Genomic DNA, 16,955 nt, shown 5'->3' on the forward strand with positions numbered 1-16,955 from the left:
TAAGCATCTAAAAAAAATGTTCTATGTCACTAGTCATCAGGAAAATGCAGATTAAAACTACATTGTGATTCCATCTCACTCCTGTCAGATTGGTCACCATCATGAAAACAAGTGATCATAAATGTTGGCAGGGATGTGTAAAAAGAGGAACACTTCTACACTGCTGGTGGGAATGCAATCTGGTCCAGCCATTGTGGAAATCAGTGTGGAGGTTCCTAAAACAGCTAAAGGTTGATCTACCATATGACCCAGCTATAGCACCCCTAGGCATATATCCAAAGGAATCATCTCATTTCGTTAGACGTACGTGCTCAACCATGTTTATTGCTGGTCAATTTATAATAGCTGGGAAATAGAACCAGCCTAGATGTCCCTCAACTGATGAGTGCATAATGAAGATGTGGCACATTTATACAATGGAGTTCTACTCAGCGGTAAAGAAAAATGAAGTTATGAAATTTGCAGAAAAATGGATGGACGTGGAAAGGATTATACTAAGTGAAGTAACCCAGGCCCAGAAAGCCAAGCACCACATGTTCTCTCTCATATGTGGATCCAACTACAGATGACTGGGCTTCTGCGTGAGAATTAAAATACTTAATAGCAGAGGCCAGTAAGTTAAAAAGGAGATATAAAGCGAAGACAAATGAAGGGAGGAGGTTACTTAATAGGTTGATATTTTATATATGTAAGTACAATGATTGTGATGGGGAGGTAATATGATGGAGAATGGAATTTCAAAGGAGAAAGGGGGGGTAGGAGGGAATTAACATGGGATATTTTTTATAATCGTGGAAAATGCTAATAAAAGTTAAAAAATAAGAATAATAGAATAAGAATAGAGTAAGAATAATAAAGAGAATAAGAAGAAATTAATATTAAAAAAAAAGATGTAACTAATAAATGAAGTGTAAATGTTCCCTGCTGTATCTGACTCTGGTACACAGAAGATCTCTCTGATAATAAATATGACCATAAGTAAGGATACAGTTACCAATACAGAGTTGAAACTGAGAATTTATGCTGATAGCAGCCAGAATCAGCAACTTCCATGGCTTCATGGGTAGAAATAAATGATTATGTAAGAAACAAGTTTTGAATGTCATTTAATTCTGGTGTGCTCAATTTCATGTGAAGTTACCTTGTTTAATGGTTATTATACATGCAGCTTATAGTCTAAGGGAGATAATCTGTGGAAATTATCACATGGGGAGTGGAGTGGGACTACACGAGGAGGATCATAATGACTACTACCTTAGCTCTTGGTAAGAAATAATGACTCATTGCAATAGAAGAGAAATGGTGGGTAATAATCACATCCTCTATTATTTACAGCTTCTTGCTCATTACTACCTATAGTAAGATTTTTATTATCCTCATTACCAAAAAAAAAAAAAAAAAAGATTTTGTCCACTCTGAAATACTTCATGTCACTAAATATCACTGTTTGTTTTTAATTTGAAAGAGTCAAAATCCCTAATAATAATTTGAACCTTGAAACGTATCTTAATAGATTATGTTTTTGTTTTAGTTTTCTAAGATGTTAAAGAGCTGCATGACTACTTCCCTTCTGAGAATATACACAAACTTTGTCTCTGCCATATAACTATATATACCATTTGTTGTCCTTTGTATCTTGTGAGTTAATCTTATATCTACAGGTTGCCTAATAGTCCATGTAAAAAAGGTTGACCTTGGCCAGACATGGTGGTTCACTCCTGTAATTCCAGCACTTGGGAGGCAGATATATGAGGGTTGCTATTCCAGCCTGGAACTAGAACTCCACTGATAATGGTCTGAAACTAGCAGTTTGTGGGCTAGTAAACCTCTAATTGTGGCTTTTTAAGCTTTAAGGAATAAGAGGAGGATTTTTTTAAATGTTATTTTTTTCCATTTCAAGAAAATGTTTTAAGATGAAAAGAATTTCTATTCCTGACATCCCAAGAATAAAAAATGTAGTTTTGCATATGTTATGAAATAAATTTTTGCTTTGATTATGTTGTCTGAGGAAAAACAATACATCATCTATACCTCAGAAATTATAGTTATTCATCCATACATCTTAATTTTCAGAAGCATAGATAATTGGTACCTATAACAAATGATTAAATAGGCCACATAGAATTTAATGCTCTGTTATTGTCAGGAGACACAGACCTGATTGTCATTCTGAACTAGTTATTTGTCAACATGCTTGAACCTAGGCAAACTCAAATTTTTCTCTGGTTAAATTTCTTTTTCTAAAAAGGATTCTGAGGCCCATTTCAATGTTCCATGCCCAAAAGATAATTCCAAATTTTAAAATGTTTTCTTATTTTACAGTGGACCCACAGGTACCCTTCTACTGTCTTTGAATCTCCTTCCTGACTGCTATTTCCATAGAACACACATAAACCATGCTGAAGCAAAGTTTATTGAATTTATACTTGTGTTAGAAATAAATATGGGTCTTCTTACTGCTCAAGCAGCTGTGACAATCTTTTACAACTGTGAACTTTGCCACAGTCTGGTTGGGCTACATCTTGTCAATCATTGTGACACATATTCACTTTGGTTCCAGTTTCCAGATAATCAGATTTCCTGACTCTACCTGGTAAGCATTTTCAGTTAGTTTTGCTATTTTTCTAAAATCAAATGCATAGATGTAGCCTTTCTTATTAGAATTTCAAGAGTCTCAAGTTTTGTAGAGTTATTTAATAATAATAATAAAGTGAAAAAACATAAGTGTAAATATTTTTGCCAAACCATATGAGCATAGAACCAAGCTGTTAATATGTGATTTAAAAAAAAATATTTTATTTAATTATTAGATGGAGAAAAGACAAAGAGACAGAGAGAGAGGGGGGAGGGGAGAAAGAATGGGCACACTGGGGTCTCCAGCCCCTACAAATGAACTCCTGATGTTTGTGCCAATTTGTTCATCTGGCTTATGTGGGCACAGGGGAATCAAACCTCGATTCTTAGGTTTTTCAAGTAAATACCTCAAGCACTAAGCCATCTCCCTAGCTCCCTTATACATGGTTTTATGATCTTTAGTCAACAAAACCTAGTTTGTAACACTCTGTTGGCCTTTATGAATGTTTTTATATCAAAGTAAACTAGCATTTTTAATATACTTTTCTCACTTTGACACATTTTCCCAGCTTCGAGTTAATACTACATGATTTGAGACATACAAAGCTTCTATAAAATATACCTCATGCAAAACTGCTTACATTCTCCAAGTAAAAAAGCAAATTATATTATAATTTTAATTTAGAAATTTAATTTTTAATGTAATTTAATAGAATTTCAATAGAATTGTTAGCTCAAAACATTGAAGGATCTCTGTGATCAAAACTACTTTCTAAACATCTCTGGTTAACAAATTACCCAATGAAAGCTGAGTTATTACAAGACATATTAGCAGATATTCAGGTAAACAGAAAATGCCCTTGAAGTTTTGGCACTCATCAAATTCATTACATATATATATATGCGTATGCATATATAGATAGATATCTATCTATCTATATATATATATATCTTGGTTTTATACTATTTTAATACATAGCCCCAAGAATAAATAGGCTTGTGTTGAGCACAAGCAGAACATGGGCACAGCTATGTGCTGGTTAATATTAGACAGCCATAAGAAGGCTAAAGAATCAAATATACTCCACAAGCATTGAATCTACTTGAAGGCAAAGTATTTAAGATCAATTACCAACAGAAAGTAACCCAATGTCCAAGTCAATGTGTCAGAATGATCGTTTTGTCCTCAATAACTGTTACAAAATTTGAATTAAAATGGTTTGTAACTGAGCAGTTTTCACTTGCAACTTTCCACAAAATGTAGTTACCTGACATTTTCCATTGATTTCTCTTACATTAGAAAATGAAATGTCAGACACTATTAATTGCATTTTTGTCATAAGTACTTATAGCAGGAGTAATGGCTAAATGAAAGTATTTCCTGTCTAATGCACAATAGATGTGTTCATTTAAATGTATTCAATTTTGATGAATGCAATATGTCTATATTCATTACAATTATACACGTCTATGGTTTGAGTTGATGGGGTGGGTATTATTACCCTTATAAATATAACAGTATTGCCAACTAGAAGGAAGAAAACCCATTTCCTTATCATATTTTATGCATCCACATCATAGACACTCCAAAATCCTACTGAAGTTTGATAACATGTATACTTTCTATTTATAAGGAAGGTAGAAGAAATGATGTAGTATTCTACTACATATATCAAGGAATTATCTTAGACTTCAGACTTAAATGACATCATTCTCTGGAGCAAAGAAAAAAGTGTATGGGGAAGGTCTATGGCTCAGACTCAGAAAAAGCACTAAGAAAAAAAAGCAGTTTGCAATACAAAATGAAGGCTTGCCTTCTTTTATTTGATTCTCTAGTAATTTGAATCTATCCTTCTCTTCATGGTGCACACAAGGAGACACCTTTACAAATAGAATTTTCCTTTCAACTATCAATTTTTCTTTCAACAGACTAAATTTTTAGAGCTACTTCTATGTGCATTGTCTCAAAGCATAGGCTTAAATATATTTTTATGCTAAAGATGAATGTTTCTGGTGGTGTGTTTGGAACCTTGTCATTTTGGGGAGTAGTACATACTGAATGTCATCACCTATGTGTGTGCTACAGACTAGGAAGAATTTCTAAGAAAATGAATAATTTTTCTCATATCAATCCTGTAAGCTACTTATTATTATTCCCCTTAATTTATCTATCTGAATTCCTAGCTCTTGAACTGCTTTAAGACACAGGCTGACATTCAACCTATTCAATATTTAAAGGCTAAATTGCTTTTTATATATTATAAAAATAAAATAAATCAATCAATAGAACCTTTCCAAATCAAGGTTTCCATTATCCAATCTGTGACAAAGATTTATGAAGCAATGAGACTGACAGGATTTCATGACTCAGCAACATCCACTGATTGAAGCAGAGAAAAATGCACTCTCCTTAAAGCTGGATTTTCTTGGAGACAATAAAATAGAACATGTCACAGAATATTGAAGTTCTTAAAGCAATCTCTCATACATAATAGTAAAAGGGCAAATATAGATTTTCATGCAGATTATGAATTCAATTCTCAGAACTTTTTGCTTGTATTACAATTAAGGAGATATGAAAAACAGGAATGGATTTCTTCCTTTTCATTGTTATAATCAAGGCACATGTTCATAAGCAATGTAACAGGACCTCAATCTTTTATTTTCTTAGTGTTAACCTCTGTGTTTCATGAGCATTAGTGATTTTTTGATATTAAAATTATTTTTCTCATTGTCTTGGAATTAAGAGCTCTGAAGGATCCCAATTTCACTGATACCTTGGCAGAGGCAGCCTGCACTTACCCGGCAGGAGGATAAAGACCAAGTCATTGATTTCTGCAATATGCAGCCCTGAGCACAGATGGCAATCACACTGAAGTCAAGCAGACCTAAGCAGAAATCCACACTCCTCAACATAGTCCAAGCCAAAGTGTTTGTTCTGACATGCTACAGCTTCAATGAAAGGATGATAGATAATGTTTCATGGAGTTCTGGTTAGGATTGATGTAAAAACTATGAAGTGTTTGGAATGTCCCTGGATTGCAAGAGGATCTCAAAAACTGATGTGTAGTAATCATTAAACTAATTAAAATAATTTGAGAGAAAATGTTCATCTTTCTAATTAAGTGCATTACTCTAGTGAGAATAGCAGTTTATAGACATTGCATAAATATGAAATTTTGGTACAAAACACATATTCTTTCCTCATACTTATAATGGTAATTATAAAATGTAATTAACATACAGAATTTTTACTGAATTACAACATAAAAGAGCCATTGGCATTACCTGATATTTTTACAATAAATCTTAAGATATCTATCATGTTAAATTTGTAATTTATTTTTAATCTTTAATAAATTATTGAGAATGGTTAAATGATTTTATTTCACACATACTTTATGCTGTTAAATAAGCTTCCAGCAGCATCTTCCACTATACAAATTGTAAGAAGGGACATGTGAGTAACTGTAAAATTAGGGAAGTCTATATATGCTGATATTTTTGAAATTTTCTGATACTGAGAACATGCTTTTACTCTTTCATATTTATTATATGATTTCAAATATATCTATAGTTGCTATTATTTTTCAGAAAGTAAATGCCATCCTAATTTACCTTTTATACTATTGGATCAGCTAAAATACTCTGTCATTCAACAAAAAGCTATGAAATACTACATGCCAAGGAGACAGAGAGATGGAGAGACAGAGAGAGAGAGACTACTTCCCATCATTAGTAAGCAGTCTGAATCACAGGGATTATCACTCCATGGCTTTTAAAATTCCATCAATGGTAATCTGTTGTACAAGACCATAAACTTCTAAGGCTTAAGATTTTTTTTTAGGAAATTGTCACAAGTCAGGTATGGTGTGCTTGCCTTAATCCCATGGGGGGGGGGGGTCTGAGTTAGGAAGATCCCTGTAGTTTGAGGCCAGTCTTAAACTATATAGTGAATTCCAGGTCAGCCTGGGCTAGGATGAGACACACCCTACTTTGAAAAAAAGTGAAAAAAAAAGCTATATGATACAAGTGTCTTACTATGAGGTTCTTGAATATGTGACTATTTACTGGTTCATGGTATAAGCACAAGAAGTATAGTAGGGTAGATGGACAGACAAATATATGTAACAAGTAAGAAGTTTGCTCAACTTTACAAATTGCTACTTCTATTTGATGCAACCCATATAATGGCTAAATATGTTACTTCTGTTTTAATTGACAGACTGGAGATTGTATCATTCTTCCTCTAGACTAAGACTTTAACCTTATACTTCCTGATACATATTGTTGGGCTTACTCAGCACCATCTGAAAGGATCATCCAATTTCATATTTTAGAGCAGGTCAACCACACACTGGGTTCATGGGCCTTCATGGGCCTCCGTTGGGTTGTGATTCTCTTACAAAGCCACCATCAGTACCTATCTAGCTATAACCTAGGTTTTCAAGTTTGCAACAGATTTCTAAGACATCATTATTCTTTTCTGTCTTATGCTTTTTATTTTCCTTTAATCTTTACCTGCCTGGATTTCAACCTTCACGTCAGCTTCCCCCTTCCAACCCTCTATGACCACTGACAAGTTTGTGTGCTTACCTCTGGTTTGCTGAATACCCTGGAATGTGAACTGTCTGTATGTTGCCTGACAATACTTATACCTACCAAATATATATTCCTCTTTAAAAAATCTGGCATATTCCTTAGGGAATGCCATTATGATACTAGAGGAAGAGAGATGGGAATTAGTGCAGCATTTTTTGTTATTAAAAATCAATCAAGGGCTGGAAAGATGGTGTAGCAGTTGAGACACTTGCCTACAATGCCAAAGAACCCAGGTTGGGTTCTCCAGAACCCAAGTAAGCCAGATGCAAAAAAGGGCACATGAGTCTGAAGTTCATTTGTAGTGGCCAAAGACTGTGGAATGCCCATTCTCTATTTCTCTCCCTATTTCTCTCCTAAATAAATAAATAAAATAACTGGATAATTTTGTCATGTGGCCTTGCAAGAAGTAAGCATTACAAAAAAAAAAAAATCCCATATGACTTCAATGTTAAGACTTTGCTTTAAAATTATAAAATTTTGAATTGAAATCCATGTAATATGATATTTAAAGCTTGTTTTAGAAATATATTGAGATGATGTTTCAAATAGTTAGTAAGGACATCTTGGTGGTGGCCATTGGGTTACTTTCAAGTTATCTGTTACATTGTATGGGCTAATACAAAACACGTATTTGCCAAAAGTGAAACCTGAATTCTCAGTCATAACTTTCCCAAGTTTATGAGACACAAATAATAATTTTTAGCAGTGGATCTATGTCCAAGGCACATGCTTAAATTCCCAAGGCTCTTCCAAGTAATAATAAGCTCTGATTATGTCAAAGTAATACTTAGCTCTCAACCACTCTCTAGAATTACACTAAGAAAGAGAAAAGAAGAAAAGTAGTGTAAAAGACTAAATGAGAAATAATGGTTTTCCTTTGTGCTAAGCCCATTAAAGCAAGAAAATTTTCACTACTTCAGTGCCATCCTCTGTGTCTGTTCTCACCAGTGAATAGGCCATTATATGTTTTTTGAGCAAATGAGTTTTTATCCTGAAACTTAAGCCTATAACTTCATTACAGGATATGTCCTGCCTAAGTTTTATATCCTAAAAACATTATTCTAGAATGTAACCAAATTGTTACTTTCTGTTGTCTGAATTGGTAACCAGAGATTTATTTATTTTGCTGTTTGTTCCTGGTGGTCATTTGTTTTTATTGATTAATTTATTTATTAGTTTTATTTTTTTAATTTTTTTGTTTATTTTTATTTATTTGAGAGCGACAGAGAGAGAGAGAGAGAAAGAGAGAGAGAGAGAGAGAGAGAGAGAGAGAGAGAGAATGGGCACACCAGGGCATCCAGCCACTGCAAATGAACTCCAGATGCATGCGCAACCTGGTGCATATGTTTATGTAGGTCCTGGGGAATTGAGGCTTATACCAGGGTCCTTACGCTTCATAGGCAAGTGCTTAACTGCTAAGCCGTCTCTGCAGGCCTCAAGGTAGTTTTAATTTGCATTTCTTTTTTTTTCTTTTTTATTTATTTTTTATTAGTTTTCTGTTCTGCAAGTACAGGCAGTTTGGTACCATTATTAGGCTCATCCATGACCTACCCCCTCCCCACTGGCCTCTCCTTGTTGGGGTACATGTGCCATGCCTTGTGGAGTTAGCCCACAGTTATTGGTTGGATAAATGTCTCTGCATATCCTGACCCAACATATGGCTCTGACATTCTTTCCGCCCGCTCTTCCCCAAAATTTCCCTGAGCCATGTTGGGTTCATTTTTGGTCTGCTTCAGTGATGAGGTGTTAGGGGCCTCTGAGGCTCTGGCTCTCTGATTTGGTAGGAGTTGATTTTTCTCTGTGTTGGTCTCCGTCCCCTTTGTGCTGGTATCTGGTTCATCAAGAAAACAGCACCCTTGCTTGTTTCGCTATTTTTCCTTAGTTTCAGCCAGGGCCATTTGAGGTATGATGGAGTGGCTCTTGCCTTAAGATATGCGTCTATCTGAAAAAGAGAAACAGATTCTCCAATGGAGAGTAAGTTAGTTCCAAGACAAATAAAATAACCCTTACTTTTTTTTATAGAGAGTTTAATAGGTGTAGGCCCTCTTGTAGCCCATGATTGATGATAGCTTGATATTGGAGAGAGGGTTTATGTTTAGATATGATTCTGACTTGTTTCCCAGCTCCAGCTATGGGCCCTGTACCACTGAGGGGATCAGTTAGCCAAATCAAGAGGAGTTGGTTCCCCACAATGGCTGTGTGCCACTATTGCACTTGTGTGGGCATCACAACAGGTTATTTGTTACTACATAGGTTAGACCATGAGTTGTTTGGAGAGATATTGGTTATTTCCCGCACTGTCCCATGTAGCACCTCTGGCACTAAATATGCTATATATTGCCTTTGATAGGATTTTCATCTTCACAATGTTAATTCTGCCTATCCAGGAGCATGGGAGGTCTTTTCATTTTCTTAAGACCTCCTCAATTTCTTTTTGAGTGGCTTTGTGTTTTCTTTGTATAGATCTTTCACTTCCTGGGTTAATGTTATTCCAAGGTATTTTTGTTGTTGTTGCTACTGAAAATCGGACTGTGTCCCTTATTTCTTTCTCTGTATCTTTGTCATTTGCATATAGAAATGCTACTGATTTTTGTGCATTGATTTTGTATCCTGCTACTTTGCTATAGGAGTTAATCACATTCAGTAGTTTTGGGATGGAGTCTCTCAGGTCTCTTACATATACAATCATGTCATCAGCAAATAGAGCTAACTTAACTTCTTCCTTTCCAAATTGTATCCCTTTTATTTCCTTCTCTTGTCTTATTTCTTGACCTAGGACTTCCAGTACTATATTGAAAAGCAGAGGTGAGGGAGGATAACCCTTTCTTGTTCCTGATCTTAATGGGAATTCCTCCAGTTTCTCTCCATTAAGAATTATTTGGGCCTTTGGAGCTTTGTATATTGCCTTTATTATATTAAGATATGAACCAACCATGCCAATCCTCTCAAATGTTTTGATCATGAAGTGATTTTGTATCTTCTTAAAGGCCTTTTTTGTATCTATCACAATGATCATGTGGTTTTTATGTTTAACCTTGTTTATGTGGTGTATTACATGGACAAATTTCCATATGTTGAACCACCCTTGTGTTCCTGGGATAAATCCCACTTGGTCAAAGTGGATAATACTTTTGATGTGTTGTTGGATTTGGTTTGCAAGGATTTTATTCAGGATCTTTGCTGAGAAGCCATCTGGTCCTGGAGTCTTCTTTTTGGGGAGGTTGTTTTTTTTTTTATTAATTTTTCAATCTCCATGAGTGTGATGGGTTCATTGAGGTGACTAATCTGCTCTGAGTTTAGCTTTGATAGATGGCATGCATCCTGGAATTTACCCATCTCCTCCACATTATCCAGTTTTGTGGAGTAGAGGTTTTGGAAATAAGTCCTGATGATTCTCTCAATTTCACTTATGTCTGTTGTGATCTCTCCTTTTTCATTTTGAATTTTGTTAATTTGAACCCTCTCCTTTTTTTGCTTGATCAAATTGGCCAGGGGTTTGTCAATCTTGTTTATGTTTTCAAAGACCCCGCTCTTTGTTTTGTCAATTGTCTTAATTGTTTCCTTGGTTTCCAATTCAGTAATTTCTGCTCTAATTTTAATTATTCCTTTCCTTCTGGAGCTCTTTGGGTTGGATTTGTCTTGTTTTTTCCAGTGCCTTTATGTGGATGGTTAGGTTATTGATTTGGGATCTTTCTGTCTTTTTTATGAAGGCATTGAGTGTTAATGAATTTTCCCCTGAGGACCGCCTTCATTGTGTTCCATAAGTTTTGGTATGATGTGTTATCATTGTCATTCGATTCCAGGAATTTTGCAATTTCCTTTTGTATTTCATCCACTATCCATTTATTGTTTGAAAGTGTGCTGTTCAGTTTCCAGGTGCCGTTGGGATTCTTGGTGGGTTTTTGTTGTTCATTTCTAGCAATATAGCATTGTGATCTGATATCACGCATGGAATTATGTCAATTTTCCTAAATATATGGAGGCAGTCTTTGTGACCCAGTATATGGCCTATTTCAGGGAATGTTCCATGGGCTGCTGAGAAGAATGTGTAGTCTGTGGATTTGTGATTGAAAGTTTTGTAGATGTCCATGAGGTCTAAGTGCTCTATGGTTTTTTTGAACTCTCTTACTTCCCTGTTGAGTTTCTGTTTGGCTGATGTGTCTATTACTGATAATGGTGTACTGAAGTCCCCAGCTATGATGGTGTTTCTGGTTATTTCTGTTTTATTGTCAAGTAAGTTTTGTTTTATGAACTGTGGTGCCCCTGTGTTTGGTGCATACAAATTTATGATTTATGATTGTAATATCCTTTTGATGGATCTTTCCCTTGATGAGTAGGAAATAGCCTTCTTTGTCTTTTTTGATTATATTTGTTTTAGAGTCTATTTTATCCAATATTAATATAGCTACCCCTGCTTGTTTCTTATTCCCATTTGCTTGGGATATTTTCTTCCACCCCTTTGCCCTGAGAAGATGTCTGTCTTTAGTGGTGAGGTGGGTTTCTTGAAGGCAACAGATTGAGGGGTCTAATTTTTTGATCCATCCTGTTAGTTTGTGTCTCTTGATGGGTGAATTAAGGCCATTAATAATTAAGGTAATGCCTGTGAGATTTGATTTGATCCCTGCCATATTGTGGTGGTAGATGTGAGTTGGTGTTTTCATGGGTTTTGAAGTTGTTTTGTGTCTACTCTAGGTTTGGTTGTTGCCATATGCTTCTTGTAGGCATCTGGCTGGGAACCCTGGGACTGGGCAATGGTCTGCACTCCCCCACTGCAGGAGAATGTAGGATGGCAGTGTGGCAAACAATTAAGAGAGGGCACCTGAGCTGGCGCAAGCGAGAGACACTCAGGGCTTGTGGTGTGGCAGTTGCTGTGGGACTGGGCTCCCTGAACAGTAGTGTGGGCAAATGTGCAGAGTATTTTGAGTTTCCGCATGCAGGGATCAATCTGTGCAAGTGATCTGGGCGTGCGGCAGCAGTGGGGCATGGGACCACGATGGTGGGGTCACAGGTCCCCAGTGGCTGGCACAGAGCCACAGACGGGTGTCGTGGTTCTGCGGAGGCATGTCACAGGGCCGCAGCTGTGGGTTGCGGGCCGCGGAGGGGCATCATGGGGCCGTGGTGGCTTGGCACATGGCTTTTTGGTGTTAGGGGTGGTCTACCCACCCGTGAGGGAATCCATAATTCACTGTTTTTCCCCCCTCTGTGCCCTCCCACTGATAAGAAGTCCCAGAAAACTCTTAATGTCTTGCCTTTCTTTCCCCGGGATTTGCAGGGCAGCTAGGCGGTTTCCATCTTAGCCAGAAATCTCGTCACTTGTTTTTACCCTGTTATATTTGGGATTATTTCATATTTTCATGTATAACTTAAATGTTGAGTAAATTTAAGTCACCTTGTGAAAATATGCCTGGATTCTACCTTGCCTCATCTAGTATCATTGATGTCAGCTTATGGTCTGAATGCTTCAAATAAAAGGCTAGTCATTATGGAGAAACCAAACAAAAAAATCTATCCTTAATTTGCTCATCCATGCATGCTTTAAAGATAGGCATATTATATTCTTTACAGGCTAGCACTCCACTTAGAAATGGCCCAATAAATAAGAAAATTCAGTGTGAAAGAGTAGTGTATGAATAGATATATAAGACACTATTACTCAGAAATTGATAGAATGAATACTAAATAGGTACAAATATGTTGGTCAACCTTATAAACAAGGCTCAGGGTCCATTGCGGAAGAGGTGGTGGAAAGCATGTATTAGCCGAAGGAAGGCTACCACTACTTACATATTACTGTCTGGACAGAAATTGGCCTCTATATCCAAGACCTCACAGTGCCTAGTAGTACCTATACATGACCCTCATAATAGGAACAAAAGATGATGACATCAAATTAAAAGAGAGACTAATGGTGAGAGGGAGGAGATACGATGGAGAGCAGAGATATGAAGAGGGAAACAGGGAAGGGGATGGAAATGCCATGGTTTGTTGTCTGTAAGTATGGAAGTTGTCAAATATATAATAAATAACATACTTTCTTCCTTAAATTTTATGTATCAATAGACATGAAAAAATATTTTAATAGCAATAGGCATTTATAGTGGTTGAATGATAGGGTAGTATAATGGCAGGGTTTTTTTTTTTTTTTGAAGTGTGATGATGGCAAAGTAGGAAGATGCTATTATAGTATATGAAGGAGGATTTATTTTTTGAAGTGAAAAGGTAAATCATACATGTATGCTAAAAAGGGAGATATACTTAGGATGTTTAATTCAAATCACTTTCCCATCTACTATCTTTGTGATAATGAATGTATACATCTTATATACGCATTAGTAGATAGATCTGTAAAATGTACCTAAACATAGAACATAGTTTATACTCAGTAAGTTTGTCACTATTATTCTATAGATAATGAGGGGATGCAAAGGGTTTTAAATAGGGGAATAATTTAGCTAAGATTGTTCTAGGTGAGATATCCTAAAAGAAAAGATAAGGATACTTATTTTGAAAAACTGAGGTTAACCCAACATCAATGAATTCTGGGAACTCTTGCTGTGGAAGACATTTATACTGACTGTCCTTTCTGGCTACAGATGCATCAGGCTATAGGTATAGCATGAAGGAAGGAACTCTGGGAATGTATGGAATGGACTGATTGGTTGGCTGGAAGTGGAACTGCATGGAATATAAAAATTTAAGATGTAAGGCATATTAAGTAAAGTCTCTGATGGAGGTAAAATAGGGATAGTCTGAAATGATTTTAGTTCAAAACTCAGAATTACAATTTGCAATAGGTGGCAAGAGAAAGGATAAGTAATGACCAGGCTGCAGTAGTAACGAAACTGTAACTTCTATAGAGCTCTCATGTTGACTGATGAGTTAAAAATGGTGCTACACTTTTACTGTGCCACAAGTTTCCAGAAAGTAATGAGTATTGTCATATTATTTTAGTCACAGTATAATTAACACCAACTTGATTAATATCATTTTGTGTTTCTATGAGAGAGAAACATAACCAATATCTTTTGCCTTTTTTAAAGGATTTTGCAGAAAAGGAGAAGTCCACAGCAAAAGCCCTGGAAGATGCAAAGGCAAACTTTTACTGTGAATTATGTGACAAGCAGTATCACAAACATCAGGAGTTTGACAATCATATTAATTCTTATGATCATGCTCATAAGCAGGTAAGCAAAATGAAAAAAATTCTTCCCATTCCTACATTTATAGCTTCAGAATGGAATTTTGAGAATTTGGCCTTATTTATTATTGATGATTCTGAGATGAGATCATTTTATGTCATTTTTTTTTCCTTTAAAGTTTGTTTTGTGTTCAATGTTAGATGAAATATTTTTTTTTTCATTAGAAACACCATAAAAGTGAAGGTGAACTTAGAGATGATCTAAGAGTAGACTGACTTATTTACATTAGAATTACATATGTAGGGAAGCAAGATGACTATACACACAGTATAACATTACAAATCACAAAACAAGAAACAGAAATAGAATCCTTGGCTAAAGCAAGGGCAGAATCTATTTCAGAATCTGAAATAGTCCAACCCCACTAGTTGGTCGTTGTTGTTTCCCTTCCCCCCACCCTTTAGGAAGAAAACAAAAAAAATCAAAATTATTTAAATTATTACTTAACAAATGAATCATCTCAAATGAAATAAGAGAAGGTTCAAATAAATAAAGTCAATTGGACAAGTAAAGGAGAGACTTTGCAGCTCATTTTCTTTTTTCTTTTTTTTTAAACATATTTTATTATTTATTTATTTGAGAGAGAGAAAGAGGGAGAGGGAGAGAGAAGGAGAGAATGGGCATGTCAGGGCATCCAGCCACTGCTTATGAACTCTAGACATGGGCACCCCCTTGTGCATCTGACTTACATGGGTCCTGGAGAATCAAACCGCTATCCTTTGGCTTTGCAGGAAAACAACTTAACCACTAAGCCATCTCTCCAGGCCCCAGTTATTCTTTTTGTTGTTGTTTTTTGTTTTGTTTTTTGTGTTTTTTTTTGTTAGCTGTGTGGGTTTATTTCTTTTATTTTATTTTTATTAGCATTGTCCATGATTATAAAAAAAAAACACATGTAGTTCCCTCCCTCACTTTCCCTTTTGAAATTCCATTCTCCATCATATTACCTCCCCATCACAATCATCATACTTACATATATACAATATCAACCTATTAAGTACGCTCCTCCCTTACTTTTCCCTTTATGTCTCCGTTTTAACTTACTGGCCTCTGCTACTAAGTATTTTCATTCTCACGCAAAAGCCCAGTCATCTGTAGCTAGGATCCACATATGAGAGAGAACATGTGGCACTTGGCTTTCTGGGCCTGGGTTACCTCACTTAGTATAATCCTGTCCAGGTCCATCCATTTTTCTGCAAATTTCATAACTTCATTTTTCTTTAACACTGAGTAGAACTCCATTGTATAAATGTGCCACATCTTCATTATCCACTCATCAGTTGAGGGACATATAGGCTGGTTCTATTTCCCAGCTATTATAAATTGACCAGCAATAAACATGGTTGAGCACGTACTTCTAAGGAAATGAGATGAGTCCTTTGGATATATGCTTAGGAGTGCTAAAGCTGGGTCATATGGTAGATCAATCTTTAGCTGTTTTAGGAACCTCCACACTGATTTCCATAATGGCTGGACCAGATTGCATTCCCACCAGCAGTATAGAAGGGTTCCTTTTTTTTCCACATCCCCGCCAACATTTATGATCATTTGTTTCCATGATGGTGGCCAATCTGACAGGAGTGAGATGGAATCACAATGTAGTTTTAATCTGCATTTTCCGGATGACGAGTGATGTAGAACATTTTTTTTTAGATGCTTATATGCCATTTGTATTTCTTCCTTTGAGATTGCTCTGTTTAGCTCCACAGCCCATTTTTTGATTGGCTTGTTTGATTCCTTTATTACTTAACTTATTGATTTCTGTGTATATCCTAGATATTAATCCTCTATCAGATATATAGCTGGCGAAGATTTTCTCCCATTCTGTAGGTTGCCTCTTTGCTTTTTTCACTGTGTCCTTTGCAGTGCAAAATCTTTGTAATTTCATGATGTCCCAGTGATTAATCTGTGTTTTTATTGCCTGAGCAATTGGGGTTGTATTCAGAAAGTCTTTGCCAAGACCAATATGTTGGAGGGTTTCCCCTACTCTTTCCACTAGCAGTTTCAGAGTTTCAGGTCTGATGTTAAGGTCTTTAATCCCTTTGGATTTAATTTTTGTGCATGGCGAGAGAGAAGAATCTATTTTCATCCTTCTGCAGATATATATCCAGTTTTCCCAACACCATTTGCTGAAGAGGCTGTCTTTCCTCCAATGAGTATTTTGGGCATTTTTATCGAATATCAGGTGTCTATAGCTACTTGGGCTTACATCTGGGTCCTCTATTCTGTTTCACTGGTCTACCTGTCTGTTTTTGTGCCAGTACCATGCTGCTTTTGTTACTATGGCTCTGTAGTATAAGTTAAAATCAGGTATGGTGATACCACCAGCCTTATTTTTGTTGCTCAGTATTACTTTAGATATCCGAGGTTTTTTTGTGATTCCAAATGAATTTTTGGATTGTGTTTTCTATTTCCATAAAGAATGCTTTTGGAATTTTGATAGGGATTGCATTAAATGTATAGATTGCTTTTGGTAAGATTGCCATTTTCACAATATTGATTCTTCCAATCCAGGAACAAGGGATGTTTCTCCACTTTCTAGTGTCTTCTGCAATTTCTCGCTTGAGTGTTTTAAAGTTCTCA

The 16,955-nt window shown here is 36.0% G+C and overlaps 1 protein-coding gene across 1 annotated transcript in view; it reads left to right on the top strand.

Annotated features, from left to right (window-relative positions):
* The window catches only part of Znf804b (zinc finger protein 804B), a 184,402-nt gene that overhangs the window by 55,304 nt on the left and 112,143 nt on the right, over positions 1-16,955 (top strand). The window contains exon 3 of the mRNA XM_045160059.1: positions 14,217-14,360. Coding sequence (XP_045015994.1) covers positions 14,217-14,360 — 144 coding nt within the window. The remainder of the gene's footprint in view (positions 1-14,216; positions 14,361-16,955) is intronic.

Source organism: Jaculus jaculus, chromosome 10, assembly GCF_020740685.1.
Source record: "Jaculus jaculus isolate mJacJac1 chromosome 10, mJacJac1.mat.Y.cur, whole genome shotgun sequence".
Lineage (NCBI taxonomy): Eukaryota > Metazoa > Chordata > Mammalia > Rodentia > Dipodidae > Jaculus > Jaculus jaculus.